Source organism: Equus przewalskii, chromosome 16 (genome assembly GCF_037783145.1).
Source record: "Equus przewalskii isolate Varuska chromosome 16, EquPr2, whole genome shotgun sequence".
NCBI lineage: Eukaryota > Metazoa > Chordata > Mammalia > Perissodactyla > Equidae > Equus > Equus przewalskii.
Window position 1 is genome coordinate 68,661,467 of NC_091846.1, and position 25,079 is coordinate 68,686,545.

General features: G+C 37.1%; 1 protein-coding gene across 1 annotated transcript in view; it reads left to right on the forward strand.

Annotated features, from left to right (window-relative positions):
- TM9SF2 (transmembrane 9 superfamily member 2) overlaps nt 1-25,079 on the forward strand; it is a 56,525-nt gene that overhangs the window by 21,135 nt on the left and 10,311 nt on the right. Inside the window, exons 5-13 of the mRNA XM_008516407.2 lie at nt 4,928-5,057; nt 6,105-6,229; nt 7,171-7,282; nt 8,597-8,676; nt 9,870-9,978; nt 16,153-16,285; nt 19,090-19,209; nt 21,445-21,502; nt 24,810-24,969. Coding sequence (XP_008514629.1) covers nt 4,928-5,057; nt 6,105-6,229; nt 7,171-7,282; nt 8,597-8,676; nt 9,870-9,978; nt 16,153-16,285; nt 19,090-19,209; nt 21,445-21,502; nt 24,810-24,969 — 1,027 coding nt within the window. The remainder of the gene's footprint in view (nt 1-4,927; nt 5,058-6,104; nt 6,230-7,170; nt 7,283-8,596; nt 8,677-9,869; nt 9,979-16,152; nt 16,286-19,089; nt 19,210-21,444; nt 21,503-24,809; nt 24,970-25,079) is intronic.

Genomic DNA, 25,079 nt, shown 5'->3' on the forward strand with positions numbered 1-25,079 from the left:
ATACTTGTAGGCCATGAAAAAGACTGTGGGAAAACAAAATGTAACTTTTGTTTGATGTTTGATAAATAGCATCTACTTTAAAGTAAAACACTTATATTTTGTGTAACCTGTTTTTTATTTTATAGACATGATGTAACATCAATAAGGTCTTTACCAATTTGTGTCATAATCAAAAGTTAAGACTCTTTTCTTTTTGCTTCCGAAGTAGTATTTACTTTCAGGTATAACTATTGTTATTCTTCCAGATAGTTTTGCTGACAAATCCCTGTATTCTGTGTGGGGTCATAATTTACATATGTTTTGCTTCTTACAAAAAGTATAAGATGCTAGAGGTGGTGAACAGGAAGGCTGTCTTCATGTACTTCCTCTTAAATGTTTGTCCTGTCAATATCTCTTACTGACCGGTTTTCTCATACCCAGGGAGGTTAGGAACCATTGATCTCGGTTTGGACGTGATCAGATCTGTGGCTCAAATACTATGGGTGGAACCTCTCATTCCCTCGTACCCGCTCAGTTCCTCCTCCTCTTCCCCTCCATACACTGGAACAAAAAGGTCCTAGGGAAGGGCAACCTTGGAGCACGTGCCTGTCCAGGCTCTAGTCCGTGCTGGGGGTTCACTCTGATTGGCCAGACCTGGGCAGTAGCTACGCAAACCACCTAGAAGCTAGTCTCCCCCAGTGAGGCTCTGTTAGAACAAGGAAGGAAACTTGTCATTACACTTGTTTCAGCTTCTTTCTCATCTGACTCTCAGTGCAGACAGGAACTTCCTCTAGGCCTAGAACTTTTTTCTTCTAAGCTCCTTTGAGAATACCACTTAATTGCTAAATCAGTGTAACTTAGGATACATTTGCTTATTCGTAAGTAATTGAAATTTCCCTTGATGCTGTCTCTTTCCTTCAAATTGCTTTTTGCAAACTTCAAAATCATATTTAAGGCTTGGTTCTTACATCATTTTTTCACGTTAGCCCCACCCGCCTTCATTTATGGTAACAGCTGCTCATTTCTTGACCAGGACTCTTAAGGCCTACGGGTGATTTTTAGCTACCTCTTCTACCTTCTGTTCTTTGAATACTGTTTAGAGTCGCTTGAGCGACTAAAGGTGGTAAAAGGAGTTCTTCATTGTTTCGTCACAGTGAAGTACTCAGAAATATTTTTAACTAATTTATGATGCAATCAGCATAGGTCCAAGATGCTTAATAACAAGAAGAATAAATAATTTAAAACTGGTTACAAAGTTAAAAAGCATTTGATAGTAAAATTTTCTAAACAGTTTGGGATAATTATTTCAGTTGCAAACTTAAACTATTCTGCTTAAAAAAATAAACTGAAAAAGTGATGGTAAATAATGATTTTGTAGTTGAATCAGAGAAGTTTCTGATGTCAAGTCTGAATCCATTAACAAAAAATCTAAGCCATATCACAAATATATAGTTTGCTAATTCTAGGAAATAGGCTTTAGTCCTTAAATCAGTTCATTACACATTTGGAAAATGTTGATTTACATTGATGAATTAATTTGAACATTTTGTTGAGTATATTTCTGTCTTTGATTATTTCAGAAAGTTTTTACTATGTAATGGGATTTTAAGCATAGATAACAGAGTTGACGGATAAAATACCATGAAGCTTTAGAAATCTGTAAGGTCTTTAAAAAGTATAGTGTTCTGTTATGGAATTTTGTTGTGAATGTAGCACATTTTATTAGCCTTTGCACTAAGACATTTTGGGGTTAGCATAAGAATTTTCTGAATTATAAAGCAGTACATACATGCTTGTGAAAAAGCATAAGCAGTGCAGGAAAATATGAAATAAAACTTGAGTTTTCTACTGCCCTCAGCTTCTTTAACCCTGTTCCCTAGAGGTAGCACTCTTATTTCTCAGTTATGTTTCCAGGTTTTCTGTGCATATACAGGTATATACAAAGTTGTGTACCTTTTTAAAATAACGTAACTGAAATATTGTACACAATATTCTATAACTTGCTCATTTGATCTAAGAAAATAGGGGCATTTTCCTATGCAAAGCATATCTGTAAGTCTATATCTACCTCATTCTTTTTCATGGTTGTATTGCATGAATGAACTATAACTTTCCCCCATAACATTTTAGCCTTACTATCTTTTGAATAATTAAAATGACTGGATATTAGTTAATGTATCAACTTATTCTCGTTATAGAGAAGAGTCAGTTAATTGACAGTAGTTAATTTTCCTATCTAAATTGATGAATACTTTTTATTCTTATCTGGGGCTTTAAAACATAGTTTGAGGATCTTCTTGGCTTACTCTCTCAGCTACCTAAGCAACTTCTTTATTCCTGAGACTGACTAGTGTTTTGATATCAGCACCAGACACTTGAATTCCCTTCAACTATAATCTGCACGCTTTGTGATTATACTTCTTGCCTAAGTTTCTAAATCTTTGTGACATTTTATTTATAAAAGTATAATTATTTAACTAGTTATCAGAGTATTTAAATTTTTTAGTATCATAGAACCACTGGACTGTAGCTTATTGGTTAGAGGGGTCTTTGAAGATAGTTTAGTGAGTTCCAATCCTAGATCCCACCAAGTTAGCAGAGGGAAATGATGAACTGTTTTCAAAAATCAAAATCTGGGGCCAGCCCCGTGGCGCAGCGGGTAAGTTCTCACATTCCGCTTCTGCAGCCTGCGGTTCGCCGGTTCGGATCCTGGGTACAGACATGGCACTGCTTGGCAAGCCATGCTGTGGTAGGCGTCCCACATATAAAGTAGAGGAAAGTGGGCACAGATATTAGCTCAGGGCCAGTCTTCCTCAGCAAAAAGAGGAGGATTGGCAGCAGATGTTAGCACAGGGCTAATCTTCCTCAAAAAAAAAATCAAAATCCTAACAAGTAGTATAAGTTTACTCATGTTAAAACTACATAGAACAACTTAAATGCCAAGTTTCTTTGCTTCTTGGCTGTAATTTTCTGAGTGTATTGTGGCAACATAGGTTATTCCGTTTTTACATCAGAAGCGTTTGGAATTTAGTTAATTTATTAGGAAGATGAATTATTAATAAATGAAGCTTAGGGGCTGGCCCTGTGGCCAAGTGGTTGCACGCTCCACTTCAGCAGCCTGGGGTTCGCCAGTTTAGATCCTGGGTGTGGACCTACACACCGCTCATGAAGCCATGCTGTGGTAGCATCCTACATATAAGAACTAGAATGACCTACAGCTAGGGTATACAGCTATGTACTGGGGCTTTGGAGAGAGAAAAAAAAAGGAGGAAGATTGGCAACAGATGTTAGCTCAGGGCCAATCTTCCTCACCAAAAGAAACATACTAAAAGAAAATTAAAAATAAATAAATGAAGCTTGATTTACAGAAGTGTTTCAAATAGAATCCATGGAGGGTGGAGAGAAATAGTAGAAAGGAGTCCTTAATGGTTAAAATATTGGGGCCAGCCATTCAACCTTTATCCTTTCAAGTCCTATTCTTATACTCTTTTTCACTGTATCAGTTGAAAACTGACTGAATTTTTTTCGAGTTAGAAGTTCAAATAAATACTACTCCCTAACTTAGCAAGGCAGTAATTAAAAATTATATTCTTTAAATTCTCTTGCGTTTATTTCCAAGGGTTTGTTGTTATTTTAATGCTTCCTATTGCTAGGAAAAGGTTATTGTGTCAAGGCATTATATAAATGATAAATTTAGGATATTTGCCTTTCAAAAGCTGAATTGCCCCTTAATTCCTCGTTTTGTTACTAGTGCTATAATTTTTATATAGTACTTTCTCTGATGTGATAGCATAAAGATATTGCAATTAATATATTGCTGGTATATATTCATTGACTAAACTTCATTCTCTATTTGAAAAATTAAAGCAATTAGCTGATTCCTTAGGCCTCCAGAAAATCTGAATTATTTATTTTATATAGCTTTGTTTTCATGCTTCTAATATTTTATGGTCTTTTCATGGGAGCTACTACTAGCCTGCTGGTTATAATAAGCAACTTAATAGTGTAGGGGATTCTAAAATTTCGTACATTGGCTGCTATTAAGTAGCATTTAAATGTGATGAGACATGTTTTATTAGGTCATTAATGTACACCTTGGGTGAATATAGAATCATAATTTTACTTCCTAAGGCATACATTAATTAACAAATAAAACATGCCCTGGAGTGTCGTCTTATGATTGTAATACAGCTAGTATATTTTTAGTAATTTCTTTTATTTGTATCTTGCAGTGTGCTCTGGGCATAGGGACCACATACTTGGACTGTAATGTAGTCATATAGTGCTACAGAACTTTATTTTTTACCTTTATCCTTTTTACAAAAAAACGCCGTATTTTTCACTATAGAACTTGAAAGATTTGTTTCTTTGGCTTCATAGCAGCATTCCTTTTAGACATAAGTTGGATTTACACAGTTTTAATAGATGATATTATAATTTTCACTTTTTCACCTGACCCTTAAGTTGAATATTTTCCCATATCTTGCAATTATATTCTTCTCCTTTTTATTGAATTACCTGAGTAATAAAAGACATTTGCTTCTAAACCATTTCATAAACTGTTCCCGAGGAACTAGATATGTTGCTTTGCACCTGTTTAGACCTTTTGAATATTCTGCTAAAGTTAAATAAATTATACTTAAAGGGTATCTAGATAATAATATTGTTAAATTAGCAATTGCAATATATTAATTTATAAAACTCCCTTTCCTATATACATGGATAGTTTCAAAAAAGCTATGAAGTTTTTTCCTCACTACAGTGTATCAGATATTGGCATAATGCTATTATTTTGGAATACCACATTTCATCAAAATTCTTTGATTGTAGTTTTGGCAGCTTAAGGCATTTTAAGACATTTAAATTTTATGAAGCGATTACACAGATTTGGGCAGTAATTCTTAGGCATGTTTGGTGATTCTAACTTGGCTTTTATTTCTGTGCATAGGATTGTGGATAATATGCCTGTAACATGGTGTTATGATGTTGAAGATGGTCAGAGGTTCTGTAATCCTGGATTTCCTATTGGCTGTTACATTACAGATAAAGGTCATGCAAAAGATGCCTGTGTTATTAATGTAAGTTCATGATAAATTCTGTGCAACTTTTAAAAATGGCTTTTTGTTAGAAGGAGTCAGTCTTTAGCAATTTTTGTTATATTCATCCAATGAGTATAATTCAGATGTTCTGAAGTAACTACTTATATCTTGAACGTAAGTCAGGTTAACAGTATATATATTTAACTCCAGAACTAAAATAATTCTGATTCAGTTCAGCATTTACTGAGAGTGTCTGTTATAAGACACTGAGTGCCCTGCTAAGGACTTGGACTTTTGTATATTCTGACACTGTTTAAAGTTAGATTCATAAATCTTAAATAGAAAAGAAAACAGTAGAGTGCCAAAAAGACCTCATTATAAATCCATGAAATTTGTATTGCAAACTTAAGTCCATGAAATACTGTTTTGAAGAAGTTTGGTATTATACCTTTTTTTAAAAGGTAGCTGTCTTTGAGACCATTCTTTTACACTTAAAACAGAATAGTAAAGTGAAAACATTAATATAGAAAGTAATTAAAGTCATTGGGGAATATATATTAAATTAAATTTTGTGTAATCAGGTCAACCTGATTTAGTCTCTTAAATGACCTAGTAGTAGAAGTTAGCATGAGCTTGATCTTGAAACTGATTATATCGGTTAATGCTTTTGTGAGAGTTGACCAGAGACACTTGAATAATTTAGATTATTGATTTAGTCTGAAGTTACAAACTTCCATGGAGGAAAAGTGTTTAAATGTATTAGCATGCTCATAATGTGTAATATATTAAAATTTATTATGTTGGTTTTATCACAAGAGAAAACCTAGAAAATATTAGATGTGTTCTTCTTAACATGTACCTACAATGTTTTATGTAAGAATTAAAACATTAAATAAGCATAATTTGTGCCTCTGCTGGTTAATTTTTGGCTTGTTAAGATTTTTAAGCTTAAAACTTAAACACTTTTATGGGGAAGGATTAAAATTCTATGCAAGCTTAAATTTTCCTACTTCTGTGGCTCATTTAAAAATTTTATGTTTTGACTCTTGTATAGCCAATTTTCTACCTTTATGTTCTGTTCCACAGTCAGAATTCCATGAAAGAGATACATTTTACATCTTCAACCATGTTGACATCAAAATATACTATCATGTTGTTGAAACTGGGTCCATGGGAGCGAGATTAGTGGCTGCTAAACTTGAACCAAAAAGGTAACTATACAAATAGATACAAAGTAAGTAAATATAACTGAAATTTAGGCCCAAAGAATAAATATTTTGGGCCCAATTAACTTTTTTCCTGAATTAGCATTCTAGCTGATAATCTGGCGTTTCAAGATTGGTTTTACTAAAACTCCCTTTAGCATGGCTTGTTTTTGAGTTATGAGTTGATTAGAGAAACTACACCTGTTTATTTTCCTGTCATGGTAAGTGGTCAAGCCAAGGTGCCTTTTTGTTTTGTTTTTCAATCAGGAAGTTTGACAGCTTTTCCATGTCAGCTTGGAATGGAGAACATGAGTGGTTGGGGCAGTGTTCCCTTTTACAGTGAAAGAGCATTACCTTGAATATTTGCACCTTGACCTTGCATCAGAGGCTCAACTGAGCTGATTAGTGCTGTCATTTTGAAAGTCTCCATGCAGAGTTAGCTGCCAGTAAATGACAAGGCATTGAAAGCGCATCTTTTTAAGGTGTCAATTTTTTAGTGTTGAAAGTACCTATCAGTTATTATCTATCAGAGATCCTTTTTTGATTGAGTATTCCATTTTTTCATGACTTCTCCCCAATGAATTAGCCATTTTCTCATGCCAGTGGTGGTAAGAAAAAAACTAAAACACGTGCCATAAAAAGGTGGTAGTTAATTTAAACTCACTCAGTGTTTGTATTTATTTATTTTTTTAAGATTATTTAATGCTCTTCAAGTAGTGTTTTCGAGTTTGTTTCTAATTTTGAGTAATAATTTTCCATGCACACTTATAATTAATCCTCATTATTTATATGAAATAAATATTTGTACTATGAAACATGACATGAATAATTTCACTTCTGATTATCAGCAGCATTGTGAAATATGTACAAAATCTCTCACTTTTACTTTACCCCATTTTTTTAAACTGTGCTTTATCAGCATCTTGCCAAAATGTTTCTTCCCACAGTTTCAAACATACCCATATAGATAAACCAGACTGCTCGGGACCCCCCATGGATATAAGTAACAAGGCTTCTGGGGAGATCAAAATTGCCTATACTTATTCTGTTAGCTTCCAGGTGAGTTTGTTTTTATCTTTAGTATAACTCATAAATTGATTTTAAATTTGTACTACTTAAACTAATTAATATTATTGATTAAACTTGTCAAATAGATAAGCTTTTAATGAGCTGATTTTTGGACTAGTTTGTCAGTGCACCAGGCAACATAATCGTACTCAAAACTAGGTCTTCATTTAAATGAGAAGTATAAGAAATTGGAGAATTGATCCTTATTAAATGTTAAGCATAAGAGATAAAAGACAAAAGGTAGAAATTAGGCATGGAGGATGGTATGAAAATATAGAAGATATATGCAGCAAGCATTTGGGAAAACAGCATTTTTTCAATCAGGATTTGAGTATAAACTTAAAGGGAGAGTTTCCTGATGGTAGAGGATTTATGTAGGTTCTTAGGGAATTCAAGGGAGGGTTTTCATTAATGGAGGAGTTTCTTAGGAAGAAAGTAAAAGTTTATTTTATGAGAATCTTAGGCAATATTTCACCTCTGTTTTTAATAAACTACGTTGGCAATCCAGTAAAGTGGTCATGTTTCCTGTTCCTCTTTTTTTTTTTTAAGATTGGCACCTGAGCTAACATCTGTTGCCAATCTTTTTTCTTTTCCTCCTTCTCTCCGAAGCCCTCCTAGTACATAGTGTATATTCTAGTTGTAGTCCTTCTAGTTGAGCTATGTGGGACACCACCTCAGCGTAGCCTGACCAGCGGTGCTAGGTCTGTGCCCAGGATCTGAACCAGCGAATCCCAGGCCGCTGAAGTGGAGCACCCAAACTTAACCACTCAGCCACTGGGCCGGCCCCTGTTAGTCCCCATTTAGTGTGTAATTTTGCACGCCTAGCACAGTAAACAGTATATATTTTTTTCTAGGTATTAAGAGCTCAGTGTGGGTGACACCTGCCAGATGCTCAGTATATCTAGGTTATGACTCTGGTCTGGTTAGCTGTCTCGTAGACATAGATAGCTGGCGTCGAAGAGAATTTTCTGAAAAAATAAATATAGCTCTAAATTTTGACATCTAAAATAAACCTTTACTGGTTAAAATTTAAAGCCAGACTTTTAAAAAATACAAGTAACTAGATACTTTTAGGAACTCCTATTATTTTTTTTTTTACTGCTTAATCTCATCCTGATTTTCCTGAGATTTGAGTAAATCTAAATTCCCTGAATCTCATTACTGACACAAGTTATGATAATTAGAAATTAGTTTTGTTGACTAACTGGAAGGTCAACTGTGAGTGGAAAATTGTGGATTTTAATGTGCTTTGTCAGCAAATGCTTATTTAAAGAGTTTTGGGGTTTTTTTTTTTAATCCCTCTAGGAAGATAAAAATATCAGATGGGCCTCTAGATGGGACTATATTCTGGAATCTATGCCTCATACCCACATTCAGTGGTTTAGGTAAGAGTGCAGAGTTAATCTGCTTTATGCTTTGTACTTATTCTACTCCTTGTCCCTTTAAACATCTCATTCACTCTAATCCTCTCCAGTTATCAAAAGTCTGGGCTTTTGAATCAGGTGGACTTGGGTTCACTACTGGCTTTAAGTCACTGGTTGTGAGTCAGGCCAGGTCACTTGATTTCTGAGAGTCCATTCCTGTATCTAGAAATACCTGCCTCATGGGACTGTTCTAAGGATTACAGGAGGTAATGAAACAGAGCATTTGAGCACTTTGCCTGGCATGGAAGAGTACTCAGTAAATGGAAGCTGCTGCTGTGGTTATGACTATTTGTTATTATTCTCTCTTCAAAGCATGACTCAAAACTTTTATCTAGAAAGCTATTCGTGCTACCGTCACTCCCCTTTTCCTACTTTGCTACCCTTTTGACACTCATTAATTTACTGAATAAATTTGTTCTTCAGTAAATTTCTTGAGGATATGGACCAGTCCTTTATTGATTTTCACAGCTTGTGTTGTACTGATTTGGGCACAGTAGTTATTTAATAACATTGACCATTGTAAAAAAAAAAAATTCTAGTTCTCAAGCCACTAGATTATGTAGCCACTAGAAGGAAACATGGCAGAACACAGTTTATTGAATTTGTTGGATTTTGTTGTTAATGCTGTCAAGTTGATTCTGACTCCTAGTCATCTTCTGTACAGCAGAGCAGAGCAGAACCCTCCCCGGTCTTTTTGCACCATCCTTTCACCTTCTGGTGCTGTATCAGGCAATGCTCTGCTGCCATTCATAGGATTTTCATGGCCAATTTTTTTGCAAGTGGGTGGCCAGGTTCTTCTTCCTAGTCTGTCTTAGCCTGGAATTTCCAGTGAAACCTGTCCACTATGAGTGACCCTGCTGGTATTTGAAATACCAGTGGCATAGGTTTTAGCATCACAGCAACATATAGTCGCCACAGTATGACAACTGACAGACGGTGATGTGGTTTCCTGAACAGAAACAAAGCTGGGCCGCAGCTGTGAGAGCACTAAATCTTAACCACTAGATCACCAGGGCTGGCTTGTTGGATTATAGGTCATTTAAATTTTGATTTTGATTAATACTGTTCTAATGTTACTCAATAAGCAGTTTTAGAAAGTTTCACTCTTCCAAAGATTAAGCTATAGATTAATCCTGACATGCTTATTTCTACAGCATCATGAACTCCCTGGTCATTGTCCTCTTCTTGTCTGGAATGGTGGCTATGATTATGCTACGGACACTGCATAAAGATATTGCCAGATATAATCAGATGGATTCTACGGTGAGTGAAACATAACTATTCTTTGGTCTGCCAAGGCTAGTCGTTATTTTTTCTTTAAAAAACGTTTAATAGCCTTAAGCAGAATCTACTTTTAAAGTATTCTTCTCAAAAGTTATCTTAAATTCATATTTTCAGTAAGAAAGTGATCCTTAGGAATTGGCTTCTCTCTAGGGGCCGGCCCAGTGGAGCAGTGGTTAAGTTCACATGTTTATGTTCTGCTTTGGCGGCCCAGGGTTCGCCAGTTCAGATCCTGGGTGTGGACCTATGTACCGCTTGTGACGCCATGCTGTGGCAGGCGTCCCGCATATAAAGTAGAGGAATATGACCCCAGATGTGTGCTCAGGGCCAGTCTGCCTCAGCAAAAAGAGGAGGATTGGCAGCAAATGTTAGCTCAGGGCTAATCTCCCTCAAAAAAATAATTAATTAATTTTTAAAAAGAATTGGCTTCTCTAGAAATTTACTTGCCACAGCATTCAGAGCTAAATTGTTTACAACCTTATCTGTGTCAGTAGAGTGATGCAGAATGGGTGTGGGTGCTCAGCTCCAATTCTGTCCTCTTTGTTCACTTATGTGCCGACAGCTGTCAGTGTCTCCATTCCCAGCATACACACACTTTGTGAAACGGTGAAGTGTTGACTGGAGTAGCTCCCAAGCAATTTTTATTTATGTGTATGTTTGATTTTTTAATGGTAATTTTAACTCAGTTTTTATCATTTCAACCTTTTGGTGTATTCAAAGCAATCTAATGTCCCAACTCATTATTCTCAAACATTTTAAGTTGCATGTGTTATACATTTTATACTTTTTCATTTCATAGCAGCTCTTTAACAAAATTTTCACAAGAATTACAGTGACTTGTAGTGAATACATAAAACTCAGGTTTTCATTGTTTTCTTTCCCCAGCTGCTTAGCCTTTTCCCTAACCTTTCTATCCTGTTTAATTAGAAAAAGAACACACTAATGTGTATAAACTTTTTGGCACTTTTACTCTGCAGTTTCTTTTCCATGGTTTTTATTCCATTGTATATCTTATTAAATATTTCATTAAAATAACTTTTAAATATTCTGTTTATAATTGGCAATTCCAAATAATCGCTGAGTTAATGGAATTTTTTTTCTTAATTTGCATAGAGGCGCCTTGGGATCTGGCTAGAGCAGCCCTGTTTCCATGCTTGCTCCCATTCTCTCCCTCCCTCTAGTCTCTTACCATAGTGGTCAGAGCACATCTGTTCAACCATGTCAGATCATGTCACTCCTGATCACAGCCCTCCAGCGACTTCCCATGCCACTCAGAGTGAAAGCCAGAGTCTTTACAATAGCCCATAAGGCTCTGCTGTACCTCTTGGATCTCTGCTTCAGCCATACTGGCTGCCTTGCTGTTCCTCAGATATGTCAGGCATGTTCCCACCTGAAGGCCTTTACACTTGCTTTTCTCTTTACCTCAGATGTTCATTCCTGCACATATTTACCTGGCTAGCTCCCTTACCTCCTTCAGGTCTTTGCTGAAATATGGTCTTCCCAATGAGACCTTCCTAACCGTCCTATTAAAATTATATGCTCTCCACCCCTACACACATCCATACTTCTAATTTTTCTCTGTAGCACTTCTCACCATCTAATGTACTATGTTTTACTTATTTTGTTTATTGTGTGCCTTCCCAATGAGAACACGTATTCATGAGAAGAAGGGTTTTTCTGTTATACTCACTATCATATCTCTGGTGTTTTAAACAGTGCTGAGTATATAGTTGGTGCTCAATAAATATTTGTTGAATGAATGAATGAATAAGTCATTCCTTGATGTGCCACACTTGTTGGTGCATTACTGGGCTCATGATAGGTAAAAAAGGTACCCAAGGACTTCCCCCACCACCTAACCCCCCAAAAAGTAAGCTGAGGCCAGAGCAGGAAGCAATGCAAGTATGAAAGGTTGAAGTTCTCCTTTGGGTCGATGGCCTGTATCAAGTCTTTAACCAATTGGGAGATTAAACCTTCCGTCAATAGTGAGGGAGCTAGCTGATCCTTGGTCTCTTATATTAAGCTTGGATTCTTGAAGAGGCACAAAATGATTCTAGGTTAATAAGTGCCTTCTGATTCTTAGCAGAATAAGTAAAAATCCTTTGAAGGAAGGTCTCCCAAATTTAAGTTTGCAGGATTCCCTCAATTTAAGATAAATACAGTGTGATTTATTAGTCAAAAATTCACAAAAATTTACAATAAACACCAGATTTAGACCACTCAAAGGTTTCAGATACTAGACCTATTAGTTAGAGTATAAGATATATGAAAAAGTAACAGCTATGAATTTTCAGAACAGATGAAAGATAGGAATCCATAGATAAAGGAAACACAGTGTTTCTCAAGCAGAATAAGTAAAAAGAAATCCACATCTGGATCAACTGTGGTAAAACTATAGAGCACCAGAAAAAAGAGAAGATCTTAGACTCAGCCAGAAATAAAAAAAACTGGGCGTCTGCAAAGGAAAAACAATTAAATTGACAATAGAAGCTCAAAGACAAAATAATATCTTTAAATTGGTGAGAGAAATTAACTATTTACATAGAATCGTGTACCAAGAGAAACAGTCTTTCAAGAATGAAGATGAAATACCTTTTTCAGATTAACGAAAACAGTTGACCACAACGAGACCTTCCCTGAAGGAGTTTCTATAGAAAGGCTTTGGCAGTGAATCAGTCAATCCATCAATCAGACCTGAAGGAATTTCCATAGATACTTTAACAGAAAATTAATAGCAAATAAATAGCAGTCCTAATGAGAGATTTAGAAGGATTGGTGAACAAAGAAATTCCAAGTAAACATTTTCACTGTAAGATAATAATGAATCTAAATTTGGAGGTAAAGAAAGTATATTAACAGAGGAAAACAGATTTGATGAATAGTATTGGATAAAGTGGATGGCCATCTGGGAAAAAATAATGATTCCAACTTTATTCCTTGTATTGAAATGATAAATGAAAATGTGAAACTGAAATACTAGAAGAACACATGAGAAGTTATTTTTAAATCTTGGAGAAGGGTAGAATTTTAAAAGTGTGACAGAGAGCCAGAAGCCATAAATGAAATGATTGCTCTATGATTACTATATTTAAAAAAAAAATCTGAATAGCAAAAATACCATTAAGTAAAAAGATGAATGTCAAATGGGAAGATATTTTAACACTTGTCAGAAACAAAAAGCTAATTCCTCAATAAAGAAAGAAAATTTTTTTTTAGAGTGGTTTTCCACTTTTTCTTTCTTTCTTTCTTTTTTTTTTTTTTTTTTGAGGAGATTGGCCCTGAACTAACATGTGTTACCAATCTTCTTGTTTTTTCCTCCTCAAAGCCCCAGTACATAGTTGTAGGTCATTCTAGTTCCTCTATGTGGGATACAGCCACACCATGGCTTGATGAGCAGAGCATAGGTCTGTGCCCGGGATCCAAACTGGCAAACCCCAGGCTGCCGAAGTGGCATGCACAAACTTAACCACTTGACCACGGGGCTGGCCCCAAGAAAGAACTTCTAAAATCATTAAGAAAACATTCAACAGCCCAGTAAGAAACTGGGCAAGGTATGTGAAAAGAGAGTCTGTATAAAGGAAATACAGGGCTGGCCCCTGGTGTGGTAGTTAAGTTAGGCGTGCTCCACTTCGGTGGCCCGGGTTCATGGGTTCAGATCCCAGGTGCGACCTACCTCACTCAGCCATGCTCTGGGTGGCGACCCACATATAAAGTGGAGGAAGATTGGCACAGATGTTAGCTCAGAGCTAATCTTCCTCACGCCAAAAAAAAAAAAAAAGTAGGAAGATTGACAACATATGTTAGCTCAGGACGACTCTTCCTGGGGGCTGGGAGTGGGGAGAATGAGGCAATTCTGTATATACAAATAAGGAAGCATCTCCAAGATATTAGACTAAAAGAGCAAGGTACAAAATAGTGTGTGTAATATGCTACTATTTGTGCAAAAGGAGAGAAAATGTATTCGTGTGTTTTCTTATGTATAGAATATCTCTGCAAGGATAACAAGAAACTAGGCACATTCATTAGATTGCTCTAAAGAGGGCCTGGCTATCTGTGGGAAACTTAGTTTTTACTTACGCTCTTTAAGTTTTTTAGTACTTGCTTGGTCAAAAAGTAGTCAGAAATGGTCCTTCGTCTGTCTAACACTACCTCACCTAAAAGAAGAGGTGCATGTACTTTTTTCTTTCACACTTTTTTTTTTTTTTAAAGATTTTATTTTTTCCTTTTTCTCCCCAAAGCCCCCCGGTACACACTTGTACATTCTTCACTGTGGGTCCTTCTAGTTGTGGCATGTGGGACGCTGCCTCAGCGTGGTTTGATGAGCAGTGCCATGTCCGCGCCCAGGATTCGAACCAACGAAACACTGGGCCACCTGCAGCGCAGCGTGCGAACTTAACCACTCGGCCACGGGGCCAGCCCCTTCTCTCATACTTTTAACATAAACATTCACAAAAGCAAAAGGACTAATATACCCATCACCCTGGTCCACCAGTTATCAACTCATGTTCAGTCTTGATTTACGTGTAGAATCTCAGCTGCTCCTCCCGCCCCAGCTGTTTTGAAGCCAATCCCAGATATAATTTTATTTAATCCACTTAGAGCCCATATACTTTTAATAAAACTTCAATTTGTACATTCCTTATAAATGACCAGGTAAAGTCTAATTCCCAAGTGTATATGAAAGTATTTTGTACCAAGGGGAAGGAAATATTTTGGTTTTTAGTATTGTCTTATAAATTAGCCATTGTAAAGAGCAAGATTAGTACTTAGATAAAATTTTCCATGTTTCAAATTTCAGTTGATTTATATTTACTGAAAAATATGTGAAAGTGTAGTACATTAGCATTAGCATTGTCTACTGCTCTCAAAGATAGAAGTGTGAATGGGCATTGGGGGAGGGAGACAGCTATATCCTGGAGGAAATGTTAAGAGAGGAGGCTGAAAAAGTAGCAGGGGCCACATTCTGAAGGGCTTGTGATCTGTACCGTTTGAAGATCGTTGAAAACCTGTTGAAGAATATTACAGCAGTCACTTGGTCAGATTCGTGTCTTAGGAAAGTCACTTTGAATGTTATATGGAGAATCGTTCAGGGCAGGGCAAGATTGGAGAGACAGAGACCAGTGAGGAGGCTGTTCTAGAACTCCCAGAGATTGGAAAGAGTGGCAGAGGGGACGGAGGGAAGTGGACAGATAGACTCAGAGTGTTCAGGAGGTGGGATGGAATACTCATTGGCCCGTCCACTGTGTAGGGGGTGAAAGAGGGAGAGAAGTCAGTGAATGACCCCATGTTTCTGGTCCGAACCACCCTATTAGATAAAGGACCTTTCTAGTTGCTCTGTTTGAGAGTCAACTGAATGGAGACAAGGGCGGAAGCAGAGAGACCAGTTTAGTGTGCATTGTAATAGCCAGGTGAGAGGTGATAACTTGAACCAGGGGCTAGTGGTGGATCCTGTGGATATATTTTGGAGGTATAGCTGTAGGATTTGTTAAAGGATTGTATGCAAAGTCGGGGGGGAAGAAAAGGCATCAAGGATGACTGAGGTGTTGAGGACTGAACAACTAGAAGGATAGAGTTTTTACCTACTCGGGGAGACTGCAGGAAGAGCAAGTGTAGTCAGGGAGAGGGAGTCAGTTCAGTTGTGGATAATTCTGTTCCAGATGTACGTGAAACTCCTAAGTGGAGCCGTTGATTAGGCAGTTGTATATGTGTCTGGAAATCAGGGGAGCAGCTTGAGCTGGTGACACTAACTTTATGATTTGACAGCGTAGCCTACGGTTCCAGTGAAGTAGCTATGAGACCTAATACCATTTACTTATTTTGGAGATTAATAACTTTAGGTTAAAAAGGTTGTGATTAAAAATTTGTCATGAAGTTGGATTATAAAACTTGACTTAGACTGGAACTTGGTACATGTCACATTATCTTTGTGTTTCTTTTTAAAGTTTTTCAGTAACTGTAGACCTTAACACACAACGCAATTTCAAGAAAGCTATATAAAAGCTCCATGAGACAAGCTTTATACTTCAAAATTGAAGTAAATGTTAACATTTGTAAGTTTTTAAAAAATTCTCTATATCAGCATATTCAACAGTGAACAAACTGACGGGTTGTCTTGGTGATACCAACGACAGTTAAACAATTTCATTTCCTTTTTAGGAGGATGCCCAGGAAGAATTTGGCTGGAAACTAGTTCATGGTGATATATTCCGTCCTCCGAGAAAAGGGATGCTGCTATCAGTCTTTCTAGGATCCGGGACACAGATTTTAATTATGACTTTTGTGACTCTATGTAAGTGTAAAGTGAAAATTGAAAAGTAGAAAATACTTTTCCTAAATAATTAGTTGAAATCCAGTTTTCCTAAGTGAGATAGCTCGGCTGGATTGTTTCTGAGAGTTCTCTTGGCTCTCAAAATCTGTGTGCTTTGGCTGTGGCTTGGGGTAGAGTTAACTGTGCCCAAAAGCTGACTCTTCGTATCTCCCTTACAGCGGCGTAGAAGCCAAGCCTTTGTCTTGGTAGCATTGGAGCTAGAGATGACTAGGTCGTTAAAGACCACCTGGGTCTGAATCTGGGTAGCCTGGAAGCAGGGTCATACAGGTTGACTGTCCCACCCCACCAATATGATTAGGCTTCCAAGATATTCTTGGCTTCTACTGAGAAAGACAAAAGGAGAAGAGGTAAGGTAGGGCAGGAAGCTTTTTTGTAGACTGTTCCTTCTTGGGAGGATTTAGGAGGCAAGACCTCTTTCTCTAGCAATGTTCAGGAAAGATCTCACACAAAAAATATCTTGTGCCACATGAAAATCTTCACAGATTTTTTTTTTTTTAAGATTTTATTTTTCCCTTTTCTCTCAAAGCCCCCTGGTACATAGTTGTGTATTTTTAGTTGTGGGTCCTTCTAGTTGTGGCATGTGGGCTGCCAGCACAGCATGGCCTGATGAGTGGTGCCATGTCCGCGCCCAGGATTCGAACTGACGAAATCCTGGGCCGCCGAAGCAGAGCGCGCAAACTTAAGCACTCGTGAGTGGCCACGGGGTCGGCCCCTCTTCACAGATTTTATTACTTAAATTTTTGTCAATTAGGGCGATCTCTTTTTTTTAATAGACCTCCTAAGGCTTAGAGGTATTGATCGGCCGCAGGAGTGGTTCTGAGACTACTCTCTGGAGATACGTTAATTCCATGGTCTTCCAGTTTTCCTAATTATAAGAGAAAAAAATGTTTGTGAATAGAATTCTCTAAATTTTGCATTTATTTCCCGTGTTTCCTTTATTGATGCCTGCTACTAATGAACAGTAATATTGTTAATGAACAGATGAATATTAGAAGAATTCAAAAATGACCTTTCAATAATTTTTTAGCATTTACTCTTATGTTTGACTGCATACTGTAATCATTTTCTGTTAGTAAAATTGTTTCCAAATTTTTATGATGGAATTAACCACATAAATGCTTTGGAAAGAGGATTATCACTTCCAAATGTCTGGCACCCGAGTAAGTTTGGAAACCACTGATTTATACCTTCAGGCTCAGTTTGAAGACTTGAACATTTTTCTTCATCCACTAACAACTTAGATAAAGAGATGCAGCTGTGATGGGTAGGCTAGAATTTGTATTTATACTGAAGAGGGCAGGTCGGGAGAAGGTGTCCTGGCGGAAGTTTGGACACAGCCAGAGGATAGCATGAAGGCACTGGATTTCCAGAGCACCAAGGCTGAGCTAGAGCCAAATGACTGCTTGAGGATAGAATACTGCTTTAAAGTTGTATCAGGAGCTGCCCTCTGCCACTGTGTCGTTTTTATTGGGGTCAGCTAGAAAGTGAACTTGTGAGGAAGGAAAGTTTCAGAGAGCCTAGGATAGGGAATGATAGGGATTGTTTTCCTTAAATGCTTGAATATAATCTTTTTGCTTCAGAAGAGTCATTTCTCAGGCCTGTGGGGAGTGAGGAGGAGTTGCATCTTAGCTGAAATTCTGATAGATCTCCTCAAGTTGCCCTGATCGGTTTCCTGCTGATCATGAGTTTCTCCTCTTGCCTTTCAGTCGGGGCTGATCAGAAGGTGTGCATGGGATGTGCTTGGTGATGTACATCTTGGGGCAAACACTGGGAACTTTTGTGCTCCTGGAATTAGAAAGCCACTTGCAACTGTTCTTGGATTTCTTTTAGAGCGAGTCATAACTTCTGAGCCTTAAAGCTGGGAATATCTATAAGTATATGATAACGTTTTTATTCTTATTTCTAGAGAGGGTTATATAGAGAAGAACAAATAAAGCTAACCAACTGAATAAGAGTAGGAGCCAGAATTTCCCCAAGTCATTGACCAGGTCCTTCAGTTACTTGTGTTCAAAGAGCTAATGGTACTATGAAATCTTTTTTCCTGTATTTTATTCTTTTATTAGATTCCGTCTTGTCTCTTTTTTTTTTTTTTTTTTTTGAGGAAAATTAGCTCTGAGCTAACTGCTGCCAATCCTCCTCTTTTTTCTGAGGAAGACTGACCCTGAGCTAACATCCATGCTCGTCTTCTGCTACTTTATATATGGGACGCTTACCACAGCATGGCGTGCCAAGCAGTGCCATGTCCGCACCTGGGATCCGAACCGGCAAACCCCAGGCCACCAAGAAGCGGAACGTGCACACTTAACTGCTGCGCCACTGGGCCAGCCCTGTCTTGTCTCTTATGTTTGAACGTTATAAGGGTTTTTTCACCCCAGAGGACCTAATATTGTTTTTTAAAAGGAACAAAAAAATGAGACTATTTCATAGTGGGAATATTTTTATTGATGTTAATTTTAAAAGCTGTACTTGAATTTCAGAAGAGCTGAAAGCACTTGTGAGCATCTGATCAGCCTCCCCTGAAAACAAGCAAGGTGGAGTCTTACGGACCCTGACAGGAAGCTTCCAAAGTGGAGCATGCCTTATATATGATCCGACTGTTGCAGTACCTTGCATGTTACTGAGTCAGTATGACTGCATGATAAAGATAGCGTATTTTCATGAAATTGTATTTAGCTTATCGTTTAAAAAACGAGAGAGATCTTCTGTCACTTTGCAACAAAGGAAACAGTAATACCATTTGTAACTTAAATTACTTAATTTTTTAGTTTTTGCTTGCCTGGGATTTTTGTCACCTGCCAACAGAGGAGCATTGATGACTTGTGCTGTGGTCTTATGGGTGCTGCTGGGCACTCCTGCAGGCTATGTTGCCGCCAGATTCTATAAGTGTAAGTAAAAGCCACCCTGCCTGGATGTCAGATCAGGAATCTGATCTGCTACATCAGGGCCTCTGAACCTTTGCATCCAGCAGTTGGTGCTCTTTAAACAATATGTATTATAGGTGTGTATCCTTATTTACAAAAAGCTTGTGAAGTAGATGACTATCCCTGATTTATTTGTTCAAAAATGCTTAGACATTGAGATAAATTTAGGTGCTGCTTATCCACCATCCCCTCTCTCCTTTTCAGTTTTGACTTAACAGGTTCAGCTGAACAACTTAGATTTGCTACATTCATAGAACTATATGTAGACTAATAAAGGTTTAAAAAAATATACAAATGAGTATCAACAATATATTCACTAAAACAAGTAATGTATGTAGATACCTTTTCTTACATAAGAGAAGTCATACTTATAACTGTACCAGTTTAATATTTATAAAAATAAATTGTACTTAAACTAAGATCTCAAAATTTTAAATAGCCCTAAAGTAAGTTACCTTTTGTAATATAATTAGTTGCAATCTCTTGTATTCTTTCTTTCCGAAAGTAAAATAAAATTCAGTGAACAAAGGGATCAGGGCCACAGAGTAAGGATGGGATATGAGTAGATGACTTAGAAGGCAGCTTTGCCAGGGTCAGTGAATGCCAGTTTGCCCGGCTTAGGAATCCTAAAGTCCTATTGAGATGATCTCATAGGTAATCTATGATTTAAAGTGCCAGAGAGATGAGACAGAGCTAGGGTTCCCCAGGGTCTTCTGGTAGGAATACGATTTGAGGTGAAACATAGTAGAGCCTTAAGGTGTGGTTGGTTAGACAAACCCAAAGTAGAAATACTAGTTAGACTTTGCTAGATCTAATTTTCTCCTGAGTATGTGAAGTCCTATGTGATTGTGTGTGTTTAATTTCTGTGAGTTTTGTCAAGTTCTTTTTTAAGGACGTAGGATTAGGGTGGTCATATGTATTTTAACACATGTGAGATATGGTTGGACCCCTGCCTACCACACCACACTTCTGCTTTCTCACTGTTTCGGCTACACTGGCTTTCTTTCACTTCCTCAGTTAGGCTGGGTACCTTCACACTTGCTCTTCCCTGTGCGTGAAGTTCCAGTGTATCCTCCCTCCCCAGCAGACGCGCTCCCCGCATTTAATTCCTCTCCATCCTTCTCCATCCATCTCCCAGCTGCAGATTAAGTAGCATATTAATCAGGCAGAACATTCTGAGAGATGCTATCACATGGCCCCAGTCACAAAATACTTCATTTTATAGAATCATTTCTCATGTTTCTAAAAATAATATTGAAATTTTGATTGGAATTGTATTAAACCCAAAATGAACAATTTCCCTCTAGTCTCTTTATCAGTAATGCTGTGAATTCAAATCATATATATAATTTGTCATCTTTTTATCTTCTAGGGCAGGTAGTACTTAAACTTGCTTACAAACTATGTTAAAACTTTTTAAAAATCAAAGCTGTTCTCACATCTCAGCCAATTTCATCTCCAACTTTTAAACACAGAGCAGAGGAGTACTTTCATTTTTCACTCTGTTTATCCAGATTTTTATCTAGATAGCTATTTATCTAGATTTTTAATTTTTTTTTAAGTGAGAAAAATAATTGGAGGGGGCAAAGGAGAGTAAAAACTTCATAAGCAAATTTGTTATAAAAAGTGGCCATAACCCTCTTAGTCGCCTGATCTGACCCTGATCTGCCCCCCTTCACCCATCCCCTACCAGAAACTACACTGCTGGAGGAATCCTGGAGGATTCAGACCTATACTGTGGAAATTTAAATGTGTCGCGTGTCAGGCTTGAGGGTTCCAAGTTTTATAAAAATTCTGAAACTGACCTCAAGATAAACGAGAGTCTCAAATATGCCTTTTCTCTACCCAGTCTTATTGATTGAAACTAGCTTAGATTTTAAGAGTTTATTTTGTTTTGAAGTAAAAAAAAGATTAGAAAAGAAAAACTGATCTGGATGACTTTCCTTTGATACTAGGTGTTTTTTTTTATACCTAAGCAGATATCTTTAGCGCAGGACTTAGCCAGGGCAGTCCTGTGATGTGCATCTCTGATTTGGATCACTTGATTAGGGAAGATCTTAGCATTTGCCAGTGTCAGTTTCTAGGAATAGGCACCTGGTGCTATCTGACAGTTTGCCCAACAGCTGACTTGGAGTATGGATATTTGGTTTACTTTCAAGAAAAATCTGTATTTTATGCCACTTTTGTTTTCTTCTACAGCTTTTGGAGGTGAAAAGTGGAAAACAAATGTTTTATTGACGTCATTTCTCTGTCCTGGGTAAGTGAATTTTTCATTAATAACTTTATTATTAACTTCTTCATTAATAACTTTCTTAACATAGTCAGATTTTAGTTCCCAAACTTTCACTCCCTTAAGTCTTTAATCTTCTCTGTCTCTAAACCATGTACCCCAGAAAATGAATTTAATTTTTAAAGGGGTAATGGGTGAATATTTAATAAATACTTGCAGAAGAACCACTACATGCCTTATCTGGAAAAAGTACCTTTAGACATGAGAAATTTTTACATTCCTTTTCTTAAAAATCTATTTCTTAGTCTGTAGAAGTTAGTCTGGCATGTTGTCATGATAGGCTGCATTTAAAGCTCTTGACCTAATCACAGAAAGGAATCCTCACCTGAAGATAGTTCAGGCAAGTGTGCATTTTCAGATTTTTATCGAAAATATTGCTACTTTTTAGAGTTTATTTCATTAAGTAGAGGAACATATACCAAACAAACAAACAAAACCACTTAAAAAAAACAAAACAAACATGATTCTTTGGAGAATAGCTTCTGATATTAAGTATCTGCTGGGCTTCTGGTCTTAGAAATAGAGCTCACTTTCTCCCCCAACTCGCAGATTTCTGGTGGGCGAGAACTGGCCTCTGAACAATAGCAGCAATAAAGCGAGACAAAGATTGAATCTAGAAGCCAGGACTGTTCCATTTGCAGGCCAGAAATGAAAGAGTGAAGATAGCCACATTTTTTATACACGTTGGGGATATTCTCAGATTTTCACCTCCATTGAAGATTCACATGCCTCTTAGCCATTCATGTTCTCTTCACATTTTTATGCTTTTCTCAAGGCGTATCCTTTGTTTTCTTTCCCTCTGCTGTCAACTCAAGAAGTGTCCCTACTTACCGAGACTGTCAGCCGTGATTTCCTGCAGAATCTTGCCCTTCAAACATGTCCCCTAATTTCTGACATCTCCCATTTCTCCCTTTCTCTATATTTTGTTCATGTGTTTTATCTCTCATTCCTACAAATATACTAAGGTCTCCCAAATCCTAAAAAGAGCTTCTCATAAGCATCTTCCCATCTACTGTCTTATTTCTTTTCCATTCCCAACAAAATGCCTTGAAACAATAGTCTGCACTGCCTTCCTCTCATTTTCTCAACATACATTAACAATGTAAACCCATGTAATCCAGCTTTTTTTCCTCTATCACTTTAGTAAACTTCTCTCTAAGGTTACCAGTAGTGTTCTCATTTCAAATCTAGAAACCATTTTTCTCTCTTTACCTTACCTCTCTACATTGTCTAACATTGGGATACCTTCTCCTTGAAACTCCTTCCTTTTTTGGCTTCATAGAAATTATCCTATGCTGGTTCCTAATGTCTTTGATGAGCCCTTCTCTGATTTGTCTTCTTCATCCCACCTTAAAAGCAGGTGTTCACCAGTGGGATGATGAGGTAAATAGAGCACCAAGAACCCAAGTTCTCAGGTCAGTGGGATTGGTACTCACCTAGGAAAAGAAGGATCATTTAATTCTATGGAATCAATTCATACAATTTGTATAAAAAACACCTGCATATAATTATTGCAGTGAACACAACAAAATGGCATTTGATAATATTAAACGTCGTTTCCAGATTTTAAAAGAATTTAATGGAAGGGCCAGCCTTGTGGTGTGGTGGTGAAGTTCAGTGTGCTCCACTTTGGCACCCCGGATTCTTGAGTTCGGATCCCGGGCATGGACGTACACCACTCGTCAGCTGTGCTCTGGCAGTGGTGACCCACATATAAAGTGGAGGAATATTGGCACAGATGTTAGCTCAGGGCTCATCTTCCTCAAGCTAAAAAAGAGGAAGATTGGCAACAGATGTTAGCTCAGGGCTAGTTTTCCTTAGGGGGGAAAAAAAAGAATTTAATGAAGAGAGAAATCCTTCCTTATATTCATCAAAATCTCATGTTTAATTCAAAACCAACATCATTTAGTGATAAAACACTAGAGACATTTTCATTAAATCCCTTTTATGGCTTCAGTTATTTAAGTTCTAATCACAGACATAAAACAAAAGTAATACATTTCCAAAAGGCGGTGGTCATATTGTTACTTATTGGTCACATAATTTGTATACAAAGAACATCAACAAATTTTAGCTATAAAACTTGAATTAATAAAAGCATCTGGCAAAATGGCTGGTTATCAGCTAATAATCCATGATCATGAATACCACCTATAGCAAATTATATGTTCTAATGGTGGTGGTACTTGTGTGGGAAGAGGATTCTATTCACAGGAGTATTAGCAACAGAAAACCTTCACAGTACCTGAAATAGCTTATGAAAATAGGCATGACCCATAGGACAGGTCTACAAAGCTTATTAACTAGTAACAGATGTAAAGTCACCATGTTACTTGATGAGAAGACCAAGTATTGTGAAGGTGTTTGCAGATGTCCATGGCTGTTGGGACAGAAAACACAAATAGACCATTTATACATGGAAGCATGCTCGATGTGGCATCACAAACCAGAGGAACTGTTAAATGATGCTAGGACAATTGATTGTGTATATGAAGGGAGAAAATTCTATTCTTCTCTCACACACGTGAAATCAGTTCCAGGTGGATTAAAACCTGACTGTAACAGATGTAACAATTGGAGGAAATTATAGAAGAGTATCTTCATGATACCAGATTAGGAAAGGCTTTTTTCTGTTAAGTAAGTTACACAAAAGATGAAAAAACTGATGACTTTGATAACATTAAAAACTGTGTGGGGTATTTAGAAGTGATTATAGCCATATTTTTAAAAATGTATTCACAGAAGAAAGACCGAAAAGAAATTAAGTACACACATTCAGAGATTTGTTATCATAAAGAGCTGTAAGCAGGGAGAACAAGATATTTAATGGAGTTAGTTGTTGGAGTATATAAATAACTCACATATGTGACTTTGCAAAAGTCATGCAACCCAAGTGGAAAATGAGCAGTGGATGTAATCAGCAAGTCGCAGAAGGTGAAACCTAAAAAGCCAACTAACACAGGATGCTTAGCTGCACTTGTCAGTAGGAACTGCAAATTAAAACAGGAAATTTGACCATCGCAAGTGTGGTGAAAATATGTAACTCTCATAAGGTAACTCTCATAAGCTGCAGGTAGGAGTTAAAGTCAGACAAAACCAGTCTGAAGAGCAGTTTGGCAATTTCTGCTAAAGTTTTAAATTCGCATACCCCATGACTCGGCACTTGCACTTTCTTTGTATATAACAGAAATTGTAATATTAATTACATATGATTACTACTGTATCATTTTGCTTCTAACTCAGGTTTTACCCAAAAGCCTATTGTGTTTTTCAGGATTGTGTTTGCTGACTTCTTTATAATGAATCTGATTCTCTGGGGAGAAGGCTCTTCAGCAGCTATTCCTTTTGGAACATTGGTTGCCATATTGGCCCTTTGGTTCTGCATATCTGTGCCGCTAACGTTCATTGGTGCATACTTTGGTTTTAAGAAGAATGTAAGTTTATAGGTGCTAACTTATTCAAATGAATTTTAACTATGGAAATTAGCATATACCACCTTAAAAAATATATGTCTAAAGGATATAAACTTGTCCTGTGGGATCTG